The 15,442-nt window shown below is 39.2% G+C and overlaps 1 protein-coding gene across 2 annotated transcripts in view; it reads right to left on the bottom strand.

The window, feature by feature from the left end:
• Positions 1 to 14,264, bottom strand: part of LOC106517362 (circularly permutated Ras protein 1) — an 18,845-nt gene extending 4,581 nt beyond the window's left edge. The window contains exons 1-14 of one of the 2 annotated variants that reach the window (XM_014008153.1): positions 14,160 to 14,264; positions 13,555 to 13,640; positions 5,460 to 5,711; positions 4,364 to 4,555; positions 4,142 to 4,249; positions 3,969 to 4,049; positions 3,803 to 3,876; positions 3,516 to 3,704; positions 3,384 to 3,419; positions 2,635 to 2,724; positions 2,385 to 2,536; positions 835 to 916; positions 447 to 574; positions 197 to 281 (exon numbers count right to left, since the gene is read on the bottom strand). In XM_014008153.1, coding sequence (XP_013863607.1) covers positions 197 to 281; positions 447 to 574; positions 835 to 916; positions 2,385 to 2,536; positions 2,635 to 2,724; positions 3,384 to 3,419; positions 3,516 to 3,704; positions 3,803 to 3,876; positions 3,969 to 4,049; positions 4,142 to 4,249; positions 4,364 to 4,555; positions 5,460 to 5,711; positions 13,555 to 13,633 — 1,548 coding nt within the window. In that variant the 5' untranslated portion in view covers positions 13,634 to 13,640; positions 14,160 to 14,264. Of the gene's footprint in view, positions 1 to 196; positions 282 to 446; positions 575 to 834; positions 917 to 2,384; positions 2,537 to 2,634; positions 2,725 to 3,383; positions 3,420 to 3,515; positions 3,705 to 3,802; positions 3,877 to 3,968; positions 4,050 to 4,141; positions 4,250 to 4,363; positions 4,559 to 5,459; positions 5,712 to 13,554; positions 13,641 to 14,159 lie in introns of both variants that reach the window. The other variant, XM_014008152.1, reaches the window with a different exon arrangement.
• Between the last annotated feature and the right edge of the window lie 1,178 nt (positions 14,265 to 15,442).

Genomic DNA, 15,442 nt, shown 5'->3' with positions numbered 1-15,442 from the left:
ATATATATATTTATATATGTTTTATATAAACCTAAAAAAATGCAGTCATAACTGTCAAATTTAACAGCAATGCAAGTTTGTTTTTACCAACTGACCCCTACCCACAATGCCATGCGCATAGATAACTATGAAATGGTCTATTAGGGTTGTACATACTTTATGACTAATCAGAAGAAACAAATCATCAGGCCCTTACTTTCCCTCTGGTGCGGTCAGCGAGTCGTCCCAGCTCATCCAGCCTGCAGTCTGTTCCTTCTATGGACAGCACAGACACTGTCACGCTGAGGAGACAAGGACATTTCAAAATGACCTTCATCACTGTGCATTTTTACATCACACAATTCTTCTCCTCACTGGTGGAAAACCACTGCTTTACGTGTCTAAACTGCCGTGTCTGTAAGTGGATTCACTGTCTGGTTTGGAAGGATTYGAGTATCTGTACGAACCCCTGATTAGCAGCAGCCTCTCCCAGGTCCTGGTAGAAGATGGTGGATGAGAGGAGGGTGAAAATGTCGTCTTCCACCTCTAGATTCCCCAGCTTAGTGTTGGCTTTCCCGTCTGTACAGATAATCACCTTCAAAATCAGCAGGGATAGCAAATCAGGATTTTACATTTTTTTAAAAATGAATGCTCATCACAGACGTTTGCAGAAATTACTACAGCTCTACTGYAAGTATGCTTTCAAATATTACAGCTGTTATTGTGTCAAGTTTTTTAGGGAGGTTATACATCTTATTTTTTTACATTTTTTGGGTGTGTGTAGGTCCATTTAAAACAAGTCACAGCTGTCAGTGTGATGAAACAGACATTAAATTGAGGCTCAGCCACATGTACCTTTGAGCCTGGATGTCTGGAGGCCATTGTGATTGCGAGGAGAGCAGCTGGACCCAGAGCTGTGTGTCCATTTGCAGATAAACTGTCAACCAAACAAAGGAAATAAACCTAAACTTATGCAATGAGTTTAAATGCCAACATAATCATGTAAAGAAAACAAACATGGGAGCATTCACTACTGCTCACGTATACTTGAAAAAAAAACAACCGTATTTATTCATGCATAATACAATCTCATGTATATAACATGACCCCCACCTTTTTTTGAGCTTAAAAGGCATAAAAAAATTTAATCCTCAAACTACCTCCAATTTCATGCAGACTTCAAGATTTTTCAGCCTTTGCAGTCTTTATACATATCAGTAAAATGATCATTGGACTGTTCATTTTATTTTAACAACATATGTACTAAAAGGTATTTTGACAAAAAAAATTATATCAGCAAACTATGATTTTGAGCATCATATGAATTCTGGCATTTTACACATAGTCCACCAGGATGCGCCAACACAAAAGTCAGAGACACATGAGATTTCGGCCATCTTGTGGGGAAAAAGCAGATTACTTCCTACTCGCGAGCGCCCCCTCTGGTGGGGAAACGTTTTTTCAGGCATACAAACTTTTTCAGAACATCGGTAGACGGCAGCCATTACAGAAGAACATGTGTTTGTTGTTGTTAGAGGAGCGACCCGGTCACACGTTAAYGTCATTAGTTCGTTATCATTACTAAGGTGCAGGACTGCTCTTCCCCCCCTTTTTTCACATCATGTCTCCTGCCTGGATCTGTTATTATCTCGCTCTGAAGCACGGAGGAGTGTCAGGGGTAAGCTCGTTTCAACTGCTTTTTACGACGTGGTCTCATTTAAGAACTCATGCATTTTGTGCATGAAGCCGATATTTCAGTTAAAATACATAAGTAAAAATATTTATCCGAGTATAGTACTACCCCCCAACTTTATGGATGATTTTATAGATTTAATTCTATGTATTACACTTGAATAAATACGGTAAGTAAAAGTAAAATTACATGAACAGAAAATGACTTTGGTAAAAATAAATTTCACTGATGAGAAAACTACTCAAGTAAAAGTCATAAAACTGTTCATAAAAATTGGGAAAATAAAAGTAAAAGTACTTTTACACACTCTCTAAGAAATAAACTGTTGAACTTACGGAACCAAACTGGTTCCACTAAAACCAGATTGAGTAAATTGAGCAATATATGTATATTCTTTGTTCAATTTACTCAACTAATCTTAGTGGAGCCAGCTGACCTGACTTTGTTGAGTAAATTCAACACTTCATTTTTTTAGAGTACAGAAACATCTTATTTCATGATGAGTTCAAACATATTTAATTTTGTAATGAGTAACTAGGTGTTACATTTTAAAGTAAAGAAGTAAAAGTATCATTTTTTAGCTTTAAAATATAATGAAATAAAAGTTAAAGCTGTTTAAAAAATTGGTATAACTACAAATCCTCAAAAAAAAAACTACTTAAGTACTGTAACGAAGTTAATGTGCTTAGTTACATAAACCTCTGCTGCTCACCCCATGACTTGTCTCTGTAAGTATTCTTTGGTTTGTGAAAGTGGAGGTGGACTGGGAAAAGCGGCTGCTGCCTCCTTCAAGTATTCGCTGTCGTTCAGCTCATCGCCGCTCAGAAGGAGGGAGTTACATTTCTCATGCCCGTGTATCATCACCTGGAGTCAGTGAGGAGGTGAATAAAGTTAATGATAGGTGAAACCATCAGATATTGAAAGAATCATAAAGATAATGTGTAGAAATAAGATACTTGTACCTGAGAGCTGAAGGTGATGAGTCCCACCCGGACGTCAGGTTGTTGTTCACTCAGTCTCTGGACACAACGTAGTACGGCTTCTTGGACAAACTGGTGTGAAAACAATCATTGTCACCAACTCGTCACTAAATACAGTACTGTGCAAAAGTAATGGGCAGACTTTCTGTTGTTTTGTCTCGTAAAGCCCTTTGAAATATGTCTTTACTTGGAAGGTGCTCCATAAAGAAAAGTGGTGTCCAGTTAATCATTTAAAGCAATCTTGATCAATAGTTCTTCAAACCTTCCGTCTTTGTGTGACAAATGTTTCTGATAAACATTGTGATTGTGGAAAAGAACCTATTCAAACGTGACCGAAAAGCTGATATCGAACCAAATTTAAATGGGATATTTTGGCACTTTTACTAGAAAATACCCCCCCACCCCCATGAAATCATGCAATAGAAGAAATTCTGGCTCCTTTAGGTAAATTAAAATAAAAATTTTGATTGTTTTACACTTTTGCACAGTCCTCTTGTTGTAATATTGCACACAAGGGAAATGCAAATGTGAATAAAAGTGTTTGTATAATCTTGTAAACAAAAAAAAAAACAACGGTCATCAGGTTTGAGTTTAACAAAACGACACGAATGCATTTATTTGTGTCTGTATTTTCAGTTTTTAAGTGTTTCTTTAAAACAGCGTTTTCAGTTTTGTTGAAAGTAATTTTCAAATTTCTGTTAAAGCAACATTAAAAAGGGAATTTTTTTTACCTGGAGCCTGGCTGTGTCACTATTTCTATTTGGCACCTGGTAAAGATTAAAGACATTAGAAAGTTTTTTAAAATGTTTTTTAAAATGCTAACAGAAGATGCCAAGAGAAGAGTTTAGGTTTTGTTGCCGTACATCGGATGTGAAGTTCATGGATCCTGATGTGTCGATGCAGAAGATCAGCAGGGTCTCCGCAGCACACGAGGTCTGTACACCAGGGTTCAGCAGGAAGACCTCATCCCGGTGAATGTTTCCAGAACCCTTGGCTGGCTTAGCAGAACTGGTCGAATCCTTGGTCTGACAGAAGTAGCACACCTTAATCGTCTACAAAACAAAACAGTCATCAAGTCAGAATTTATCATTCATCATTGCTCCTTCCTCGTGGCAAAAATGAGGCGAAAATGTGAAATATGATGCATTACCTTATTGTCACAGCAGCTGTCCAACACCGAGCCACAGTTGGAGCAAGAGGCAGGATTTCTTTGTATGACTTGCACTAAAATATATATATTCATATGCAATGATCACCACAAGAAAAAGTAGTTTTAAAAATCAAACTAAAGACTTTATATTGATCAGGTTGCCAACCTTTTTCCTCTGAGAGCAGTTTTCCTAAACTGACAAGGATCACATTGGGATTTCCTGGCAGTGGCTTCTTGTTTTGTTTCGCTAAATTAGGAATAAAACATGAATGAAAAATAATGTGCTTTTCATTTTCTTAAAAAACAAAACAAAACCCTGACCCATACTGTTGTAATTACCTTTAAATATAGATGATGGGGCAGTTGGCGTGGGTGAAGGAACTGACTGAGAGCATGAGGCGGATAGATTGGATGAGGGCAACACCTCCAAATAAATTGGTATTAGTTCTAAACACAAAAGACTTGGAATAAATATTGGGAGTGGAAGCAGTTTGCAATGTCAACACAAAGAAAATAATGGTAACCAAATAAAAAAAATAAAAAAACATTTTTTTTTCTTACCTGAAGTGGACACAGGTTCAGCATTAGCCGGTAGTTTCGCTTCTCCACCTGAGCCTTCTGGTACGATGCGGCTGTAGCTTGGATCCAGTTCTTGTTTCGGCTCATCGCATTTGAGCGACTCGTTGTTGGTGTCRTTGGAACTCACATAAAAAACAGTATTTGCTGCAGGTTTCTTATGTGGTGGAAGAAGGGCTGCTTTAAAATAGACAATAACAGAGTTACATTTAAAACTTCTAGTCCTGTGTGAAGATGTTCCACTTGTTCCAAACATACTTCTGCATACTTTGTGTTTTGATTAATTTAAAGACATTTAGCACTAATGGTGTGCTATTATTTCAGCTTTTTGTAACTTTTTAACATTGYTTGTTTTCAAGCATCCATACTCTATTTTTGTCTTCTTATTCTTGTTAAGCTTTTAGCGTTAGTGTTCATTTTTGCACAGAGTTGCAAAGCTCGACACCATTTAGAGTTGTTACATCAACTCACAGCCCCTGAAATGCCTCATTTTATGGTCCTGGCTTTCCTCTATTTGTCTATGTCACAGTAACTCTATTTGCACAAAACCTACAATTTTGTTTAGATATTTTTGATGTGCAAATGTTCTAATTTTTTGCAGAGATTACCATCTGTCTAGAAAAAGAAGCTAGGAATATCAGAGAATGTGCTCTTATGTAAATATTATAATAAATTCACCAGGAGTTTCAAAAATGAGACAGTAAAAAGGGCTGAYAAATGTTCTGCTGACATTTACAGTCATGACTAAAAGTGCACACCTATTCAATGCCAAGATTAATGTGTCAAGAAACAAACATTTTCTAGGTCTTGTCAGGTTATAAAATTGTCGTCCGTTATTCTTCAGTGCGACAGATTATTCTCCTCTGAACAATAAGCAAACATTTCTTATTAGCCTTTTTTTATGTATTGATTACATCTTAGAGGAAGAGCATGTTGTTGGCTCAAAAGTATGATAAATGAAAGAGGTCTAATGTAAACCAAACCTTACGTGCTTCTCTTTAGAGCAGATTCAGATATTATAAAAGTATAATGGAACTTGCTCARCTGTACAGTCATGGGTATAACATTATGTCATCCATACCTGGCTTTTGATGAACTGGTGTCGGCAGATAAAAAACACTTTTGGAAGAAGGTGCCTCTGATTTCTTTAGAAATTCAGAATTTTCATAGTGGAACGTGGACTTCGTGGCCTTCGCCTCTTCATTCTTTTCAAAAAAGTCGATCTTGGTTTCATAAATGTGGGGTTCCTCTTCTTTAGTGGCTTTTGCAGAATCTGCTGGAGGTGGAGGAGGGGCATAAAGAGGACGAACCCAGGTAACAGGAGGGAGGAGAGCTAAAAAAATACAAAAATAAAACTTACAGCAGTGTTTTATATAGAGAGTAATAGAAAGTAATCATTGGATGGATTTCTTTAAGACATTAATCTATGGTGCAAATTYTATTTAAAATGGCTGCTACAGCAAAGCTTTTATAGCAACTATAAATGGGCTGCTAATTTTACAAATATTAGACTAGAATTTGATGTGCTAGTAGCCGAGAGTCACTCACATTCACAACACRTAATATTATGTTTAAGGTTTGATCAAATTGTCCCATCTCATGCAATGATCCTAGTTTAYCGTAGTTTAAGCTCTGGTATAAATGGCAGGAATCAGTTCTTCTTTCTCAAGAAATGCTAGGCTTCAAATCAAGTATAAATTTGATATGAATGTGAGTTTTTAAACTTTAAATGTAAATGAAAACAATTTCTGCCAGGGTTCCACAAATGTTTTACTTATTTATTTTTTCACAATTCAGAAAAATGTGAGTACAGACTAACTTGGTGTTACATAACCTTCACACTTGACAAGAGAACAAGACTTGGGTGGCATGTGGCTGAACACAGTCAAGTGTTTAAAAATAAATTATCTAAACAATGTCTGACGAAACAGGAAAGTCACTCACAATAAAATACCTGATCCTACTTTACCAACCAGTTTGTCAGGAAGCTTTGATGGGGAAAAAAACCAAAGAAAACAAAACTGCATGTATCTTTACACAACTATTAGTCATCAGTCTTTCCAATTAATTATTTGAATAAACACTAACAGCTTTGTACTTCCTTRATAGATTTTTTTGAATCAGGATTTGAATTCAGGAACAAAGTCCAAGCCATAAACACATATACAGAGCCAGTCATCAGATACCCAGCAGGTGCAATAGTCGAACCAAAGTAAAGTCCAGCACCCTGAGACTGGGAGGCAAAAGACTAGTGAGCTTCTGAGCCACTACAGGRTGTAAACCTGAGATCATCAGGACAGCCCCAGTGATCAGCTGACAGGTGAATGTCTCAAACATCAGAAACCCGTTGTGGAAGAAGAGTAACAAGAGGAAACATCATGCAAAAATAAACTCCTGCATGGCATGTACTATCAGCAGCTTGAAGAAGTGGCTGATACCAACAATGTCTCAGTTATGACGAACTGACATTAACCAAGAAATCATACGGTATGATACGATCACATGACTCTGTAAATACAATAAAAAAGTATCTCTTGACATTTCCATATTAGTATATACATCATATCATACCAATGTTAAGTTGTGATAAGACATTGTGACCAAGACATTTTAAACAATGTCAACTTCACATTRAGCGTGTCATAATTTACTGAATGACACTTAATGAAAACAGTCATAAACGTTCATGAAGCCTCCTTCATGTTCATGACAGGTGTTATGTCATGTTAATGACARTGGGATGTCAGTACACCCCTTCAAATAAAGTGTTATCTGGTGCGGTGTCCTGTGCAGGACCCGCACCAGATGCAGCAAAATCCCTTTCCCCACAATTCTGCTTGCAAACACTCAGTCTCTGAGGAACAAGCTGGATGACCTGCRCTCATGGATTTATTATGAACGGGATACAAGGRATATCTGTGTTTTTGCCTTTACATAAACACGGCCAGAGCCGTCCATCCCCGACTGTGCTGTAACCCCGGGCAGCTTCTCTATCTACCGGCTCGACAGAACTGAGGACTCAGGCAAGTCTTGCAGAGGGGGTGTGTGCTTGATGGTTAACTCTTTCTGGGCAACAGATACACATATTTTAAATACTCACTGCACACCAGCTTTAGAGTTACTCACCATTAAGGTCAGGCCTTTTTATCTGCCTAGAGAATTCAGCTCAGTGATCAGTGATTCACATCCCACCCCAGGCTGCTAAAACCCAAGCCCTGGATGAGCTGTATGAGATTATTAACGGACTTGAAAATCAGAGTTTTATAAAGTACCACAAAGTGATACTTGAGTAAAAGTACAAGTATCTTACCAAAAAATTATTTTGGTAAAAGTTAAAGTCTCCTTTAGGAATATTACTTGAGTAAAAGTCTTATGGTGCGTTCACACCGAACGCGATTTCAGCGTCAAAATCGCAGCCAACGCTGAAGTTTGAAGCTTGTGCACTTTGAGGTCAGACGCAGGACAGCTGCGCTGCACGGCGACAGCCGCCCCGCCCCTCCCTCCTCTGTCGGGCTCTGTTTAATGTCGGACGAGGAAGTGGCTTTGCTTTATTTACAGACAGCCAGAACGTGTCACGTTCATCAGATAATTAATTCATAATTAATTCACCAGATAATTCAGAGAAGAGGCTCTGAGCTTCTTTCAGGACTATTTTTTTCAGTCTGATGAGTCGCTGCCACGCATTGGTGCGGATCAGGACACGACTGCAGCACTCATTTCAGCTAAAGAGCAGGAGCTCTGTCTGTTTCAGGTTAGTGGACATCATTCAGTAAACTGTCCCGTCGGGAAATATGTCGCTACGTCACACAGTGGAGTCTCTATGATTGGTTGACGCTGCGCATCGAGCTGCAAAAGTTCAGATTTCCCAACTTCAGCGATTTGGACGATCTGAGCGTTCGACGCTCAGATCGTCCAAATCGTCCAAATCGCGCTGCTCTAATCGCGCTTGAGGCGCCGCAGAACTTCCCGACGTTGCTTGAAGYGCGTCCACCATAGACTTTGTATGTAAACCTGCTGCTCCTGACGCTGAAATCGCGTTCGGTGTGAACGCACCATCAAAGTATCTGATTTTTTTGTACTTAAGTATTAAAAGTAAAAGTATTGATTTAAAATGAGCAGTTAGATTTTCTGTAAGGACTTTTATTAGGCGGTGACCTTCCCAAAAAAATGCAGAAATGACTATATTGTATTAAAATAATTAATTCATGTTAAATTTAGGATGCACTGGTCCAGCTGTTTCAGTTTATATACATATGTCAAGGCTGTACAAACATTTTCTCCTGTAGGGGAGAGAGCTTAGGGTGAATTAAGCTTTTCCTATATCTCTCATAAACAAGGTTATGAGGAAAGTTTTACCAAGGTATTTTCTCATTACTTTTAATATCTTGACTGTGCGAAGTGAAAAGTGACACAATAAGTGAACGTTCAGACGAGTTCAAGTTGATTCATTAAGACTATGCAATCATTTATTTACACAAATTGAACAAATCATAAGTACACTTGACTGTGGTTATTCCTATCACAAGCTTCAAAGCTAAATGAGATGAAAACTCACGTCCGAATTTTAATTCACATCAACTCAGATTACTTATATAGAACAGTAAAACGTCAGTTCTGATGTTACAACCAAACAATTTTACTGGCACGTTCAGCTTAAGTTTTGGCAAATAAAGAACAAAGAAAAGGATGAAAGTAAGGTTAGTATTGCTACTAATGTTACTTTATCAAAGAGTGTGTCCAACCGGATCAGCACGTCCCTTCTGCGCTCAGTTTCCACATGACACGTCACCCGGAACACGTCAGTTTTACCTGGTGATGGCTTCTTAAGCGACCCCTGGGTAGCAACTGTCTCACCTCCGATCAGTCAGGGAACTTTTTAATCGGCTCGCTCACTGTTCCTTGGAGAGAAAGGTGTTATTTCAGGTAACTTTTCGTCTGTTTCAGTCCAAGCCAGAAAGGTTCAAGCTGTACATCCGGTTCCTTCTTTCAAAATAAAATCTACCCTCGGGAGTTAAAAACACACTTGGGAGGCTTGAAGCCTCGGGGTGGGACATCCGGCTGGYGTGCCKCTGTCCCAGCTGTTAGATCCCCCTAGTTAGCTCATGGGCAAGACTTAACGAGCCAAACTGGCTTCTCCGGAGAGAAACTCAGCCTTCCTTCCTAGTTTGGCATCCAGGAAGAAGATTGTGTCACTCAAAGGCATCCGTGTTAGTAATAGAAACGGACGACTTTGGTTCCGCCCTCAGGCGTAAGATGAGTCAGAGAAAGGAAGAAAGATAAAGACTTGCCAGCCAGGTACCAGTCAAGGTTAAATTCTGTGGTTGTCACAACAGAATATGATAACATTTCTTTAGCTTTCCATCTGATGGACTCTAAGAGAAATCACCGCAAAACATTTATGATGATTAATTAACATTTCTGTTTTATAATCAGTTTGAACCATTCTGTTAGTCCAGATAAATGAAAGATTTTCTCAAGAAAAATCCACAATTATATTACCATGTTCACAGTAAAATAAAAACAGTGATTTACATAAAAACACAATGAAAACATTGTAATGATTTTCTCTGTGATTTTTTTATACCATTAATTAATCTTTTAGGCACGATAAAAGAGAAGAAGTGGTTCCACTTTCTTGTGACAGTCATTATCATGATTTAACAAATGCATAAACATTCTTAGTTAAACAACAAATGAATCATGAACAGAAAAGATTGTTCTGTCCATTATCTGATTAAGACAACTGAGAAATTCTCCTAGGTTATAATGACCTGTCATGGTCTAAATAGAGTTCAGTTTGTGACAGAGTTCCTGTCYTCTCGTCAGGCCTGTGTGAGGCCTGCTTCGAGGCAGTAAATCTTGTTTCTTCACTCGAGGTGACCCCTACACTCCAAAATGAAAATCTATCTGAGGGCTGCGGCCAAATGCAAAAATAATTCATGAAACACAAATACTTCTTAAGTACAGTCCTTTTATTTTAATGTTTATGTCCTGCTGGAGTATAATATGATTTGTTTGTGTACAAACTAATACAGTATCAGAATTTTATGTATTTATACATCTCATTCAACCACAATTAAATTCACTCTATCTAGGAGGCACAATTTATGTGGATAGTATTTATTTTTTACAGTAACAAGCTGGAATAAAAACAAGCAAAAATGAAATAAAAGTAACAACTTTCTACTTCTTGCCTTTTTTTAAAAATGTAAGTAGAAAGTAGAGATAATTGTGGGAAAATGTAAGAAGTAGCAGTAAAAAGTAGGCTGAAAATAAATTACTCAAGTAAAGTACAGTTACCCAAAAATTCTACTTAAGAACAGTACCAAAGTATTTGTACTTAGACACTTTACAACTCTGTTGAAAATACATATCCTAATGCTGCTTTCATTGTTTTGGGGGACTTCAATTGAGCCAACGTGAAAGCGGTTTTGCCAAAATTCTACCAACACATATCACTCCCAACCAGGGGGTAGCAGATACTGGACCATTGTTACACCCCATTCAAAGATAGTTACAAACTCCCCCTCCGCCCTGCCTTTGATAAAGCAGACCACAGGGCTGTGCTGCTCCCTGTTTACAAACAAAGACTCAAACAGGAAAAACTGGTTTGAAGATTATTTACAAGTGGGACAATATGGCTGATGAGGCTCTACAGGACTGCTTTGAAACAACTGATTGGCAAATGTTTGCAGAATCAGCTGATAGTGGCATCAATGCATACACTGACTCTGTCACAGGCTACATAGGGAAGCGCATTGATAACATGCCTAAAACCTCCATCTGGACCTACCCTAACCATAAACTATGGGCGGGACCACAGGTTCGTACTAAACTTCAAGCACGGACCATTTCCTTTAAATCTGGAGACCCCGAAGCCTACAAAGCAGTCAAGTATGACCTCAGAGAGACCATCAGGACTTCTCAAAGGGAATCCAGAGAGAGCGTGGCGTCTGCACAAAAAAGTAATGACCCGAAGCGCACATGGCATGGATTGCGCTGTATCACAGGGTAAAAACAGGCCTGTTGAGCTGTCCAGTGCATCATTCCCGAATGAGCTCAACACATTCTATGCTCGGTTTGATGCAGAGAACACCACACCCATCACCAGGCCACAAGTGGACAGTAAGGACACAACACTCCACATTGACACTGCTACAGTCAGACGGGAGAGTAAACCCCACAAGGCACCATGACCCAATGGCATCCCAGGACGGGTGCTAAGAGCGTGCGCTAATCAACTCACTGAGGAGTTCACTATGATATTTAACTTGTCTCTGAACCAGTCTATTGTACACACCATCTTCAAGACCTCCACTGTTGTCTCCGTCCCAAAGACCACTGCAGCATCCTGTCCAAATGACTTTAGGCCCATTGCACTCACATCTGTCATCATGAAGTGCTTTGAGCAAATCATCAAGACAATCTGTGCCTCCTTCCCTGAAACCCTGGACCCGCTACAGTTTGCAAACAGAACAAACAGGTCCACAGACGACGCTATGGCTCTAGCAATTCACACCTCCCTCAGCCATTTGGAGAAGAAAAACATCTATGTGAGAATGCTCTTCATTGACTACAGCTCAGCATTCAACACCATAATCCCCCCCAAACTGGTCTCCAAGCTCACAGCTCTGGGTCTGGAGAAATCCATCTCCTGCTGGATATTGGACTTCCTCACCAAAGGACCACAGGCAGTGAGAATTGGCGGCCACCTCTCTTCCACACTGGTCTTCAGCACTGGTACACCTCAGGGATGTGTCCTCAGTCCACTGCTGTACTCCCTCTTCACACACGACTGTGCTGCCAGGCACAGCTCAAACGTCATCTTCAAGTATGTTGACGACGACACCATCTTGGGCCTCATCCCTGACAACGACGAGCCGCCTACAGAGATGAGGTGGAATTACTGACCAGCTGGTGTCAGGAAAATAACCTCTCACTGAACGTCAGCAAAACTAAGGAGATGATAGTGGACTTCAGGAGACAGCAGGGAGGCCAGCATTCCCCCATCTATATAAACAACTCTGAGGTGGAGCAGGTCAGCAGCTTTAAGTTCCATGGCATTCACATCACTGAGGATTTAACCTGGACATTACATGCAGACACCGTGATCGAAAAAGCCAGACAAAGACTCTACTTCCTAAGAAAATTGAGGAAGTTTGGTATGAACACCAGCATCCTCAAAAACATCTACAGGTGCACTATTGAGAGCCTGCTGATGAGCAGCATCACAGTGTGATATGGGAACTGCACCAGTCAAAGCCGGAAAGCACTACAGAGGGTAGTGCGAACAACTGAGGACATCACCGGTAACAGTCTCCCCACCATCCAGAACATTTACCACAGCCGGTGCCTGCGTAAAACACGCAGCATCATTAAAGACCGGACCCACCCAGCGCAGAGACTTTTTTTGTCTGATACCCTCTGGCAGACGTTACAAGAGCCTGCCAGCACATACAAACATACATACAAACGACTAAGAGACAGTTACTACCCACAAGCTGTCAGATTACTGAACTCCCACCAAAAAGACTGTTCCAACCCACATCTGAGATACTAAATAAGTCCATTGCTGCTGCTCAGTGGGACTGACTCATGTCACTCTTACCTGTGCAATAACCGGCTACACAAACTGTGCAATACACATATTCTAGAATACATGCATATCATAACCACTGCTATCATTGGTGAAATACCATATGTATATGTTGTGCATCCTGCCTGCACTGTTCTGTTATTTCTGTAACCCAAATTTTGTTGTTGTTTTCTTTGCTGTTTAGTTATTATTTGCTTTTTGAAATTTTGACTTTATACTGTATATATTACTGTAATTTTTTGTTTATTTACTCTTTGTGCATCTACTGCAAACTGTAAATTTTGTATTCTGTATTGTCTTTATTTTTATTCTTTATAGCGAGTCGAAGGGTTTCTCTCATCCTAAGAATTTCATTGCATTGTTGACTGTTGTTAACCTGCATATGACAATATTGAACCTAAAGCACTGTTCGATACGGTTCGATACGGGTACAAGTATTGTTGCACTCCAACATACTGTATATACTGTTTCAACATACTGTATATATACAGTATGTGTGTGCGTGTGTGTGTGAGAGCCATACAGCTAGTGATCGCAGAGGTGTGACGTGTCATTTTAAGATGATTTAACTTAAGCATACCTGAGCGTTTCCCGTTAGTGTTGGGTTGCAGGACAGTCAGTGACGGAGGCACATAAACATATTTACAAGCAAATTCCATCTTCAACCTGCAGTCAACACAAAGGATACAGTTGTACAAAAAATGACAGAATATGTAAGGATGCAGACTGACCCGAGGACTAAATGCAATAAAATAAATTTTTTTTTACAGAAAACAAAACACAGAAGGGAAAGAGGCAGGCAACTATTGAGCGACTGACAATCTAGTTTAAGTAGACTGGTGATAACAGATAACAGGTAAATGGAGCCAGGTGAGCAGCCAGGAAAAGTACTGACTGAGCTGGGTGAATGCAATATAAACACATTGGGAGGAAACAGGAAAAACACAAGGAACATCAAGAAATCAACAGAATTTACAAAAACAAAACACTAAAATAAAAACAATATAAAAAAACCACAGGTCATGATGGAAAATCAGTATTTTTCATAAAATAAAATCAGACACTAAACCCCATGATTCTTTAAAGAGTACAGCTACATTTTTTAATTTTGACTATAAGAAAATTGATCAAGACAATACAGTTACCATGAAAAATAATAATTTAAACAAAAACAAATATACTCACACATTTGGAGTCCCACATTTGGAGGATTATTGCAAAGAGCAACAATGCGGCTATCCTCACTGAGCTCAGAAATGTTTGTAATGCTTCACGTCTCTCACGGTGTGTCCTGGATATCTCGTCAAACAGGTTCTTTTCTTGTTCGAGTCCTCTCTCAAACCACAAAGTGGTTTTTCACAAGGCTGTGCAGCAGGTAAGGGAGATTTTTATCTCAAGTTGTGTAACTCCTGTTAAATGTTTCACATATGATAATAAAACTGGTGAATCCATAGAAACTGACAACAAATATGTCAAAGGTTAGTGGGGCTTCAAATTAGGACACAGGTTTTGGGCTTAAAAATTTAACTACAGGGGCATCTTTAAAACATAGAAACAAAATAAAATGACTCCCCCAATTATAGACACTTGTTTTGACAAATTCAACTTTTGAAATCAATACAAATCTCTTTATTTATCAATGCCAAGTCACCTAGATGGACACTATTTTGTTAGCAAAGGTTGGTTTGTAGTGGCGGCCATCTTGACTGAAGTTAACTTAAAATAGGCATCAGTTGTTGATGTAGAGCCAATGATCACATTCTGAGGGTGGCGCCACCTTTCAGTAGAGCTGCCGCCTCCCAGCCACAAGTTAACAGGTTCACCTCCCAGTGTGAGGCCTTTTCTGAGTGGAGATTACATATTCACAGCTAAATCCAAGAAGTTAGTTTAACTCAGAGTGTTAAATTTAACACTTTTCCTGATTTTATATAATTCTCACAGATTCTGAGTTAATTTAACTGTTTAGTAATGTTAAATATTTGACACCCATTCACTCTTTACCTGAATTAGTTTAAAAAAGAAAAAAATTGTATAGGTCTTCTGGACGGGTTCTTCTCTAATGAAACGTTTCGTCTCTCCTCCAAGAGACTTCTTCATTCTGAGAGTTTCAGGCAAAATTCAGGCTTTTAAGCCCTGCCTCCATGTGACTGATACTCACATCACATGGCTATCGTTGACACCTAATTACAGCGTGGCCATTGCCAGTATCACTCCACCCCCTGTTAACAATAGGTGTTAATTAGGTGTCAACGATAGCCATGTGATGTGAGTATCAGTCACATGGAGGCAGGGCTTAAAAGCCTGAATTTTGCCTGAAACTCTCAGACTGAAGAAGTCTCTTGGAGGAGAGACGAAACATTTCATTAGAGAAGAACCCGTCTAGAGGACCTATACAATTTTTTTCCTTTTTGATTTCTTACCTGGATTACTGAGATGCATCAGGACATTCTAAACAGTAGTATCTGTAC

The sequence above is a fragment of the Austrofundulus limnaeus genome, unplaced genomic scaffold (assembly GCF_001266775.1).
Source record: "Austrofundulus limnaeus strain Quisiro unplaced genomic scaffold, Austrofundulus_limnaeus-1.0 Scaffold48, whole genome shotgun sequence".
Lineage (NCBI taxonomy): Eukaryota > Metazoa > Chordata > Actinopteri > Cyprinodontiformes > Rivulidae > Austrofundulus > Austrofundulus limnaeus.
The sequence above is the reverse complement of the archived record's forward strand: the minus strand, read 5'-3'. Positions and strand labels throughout refer to the sequence as shown.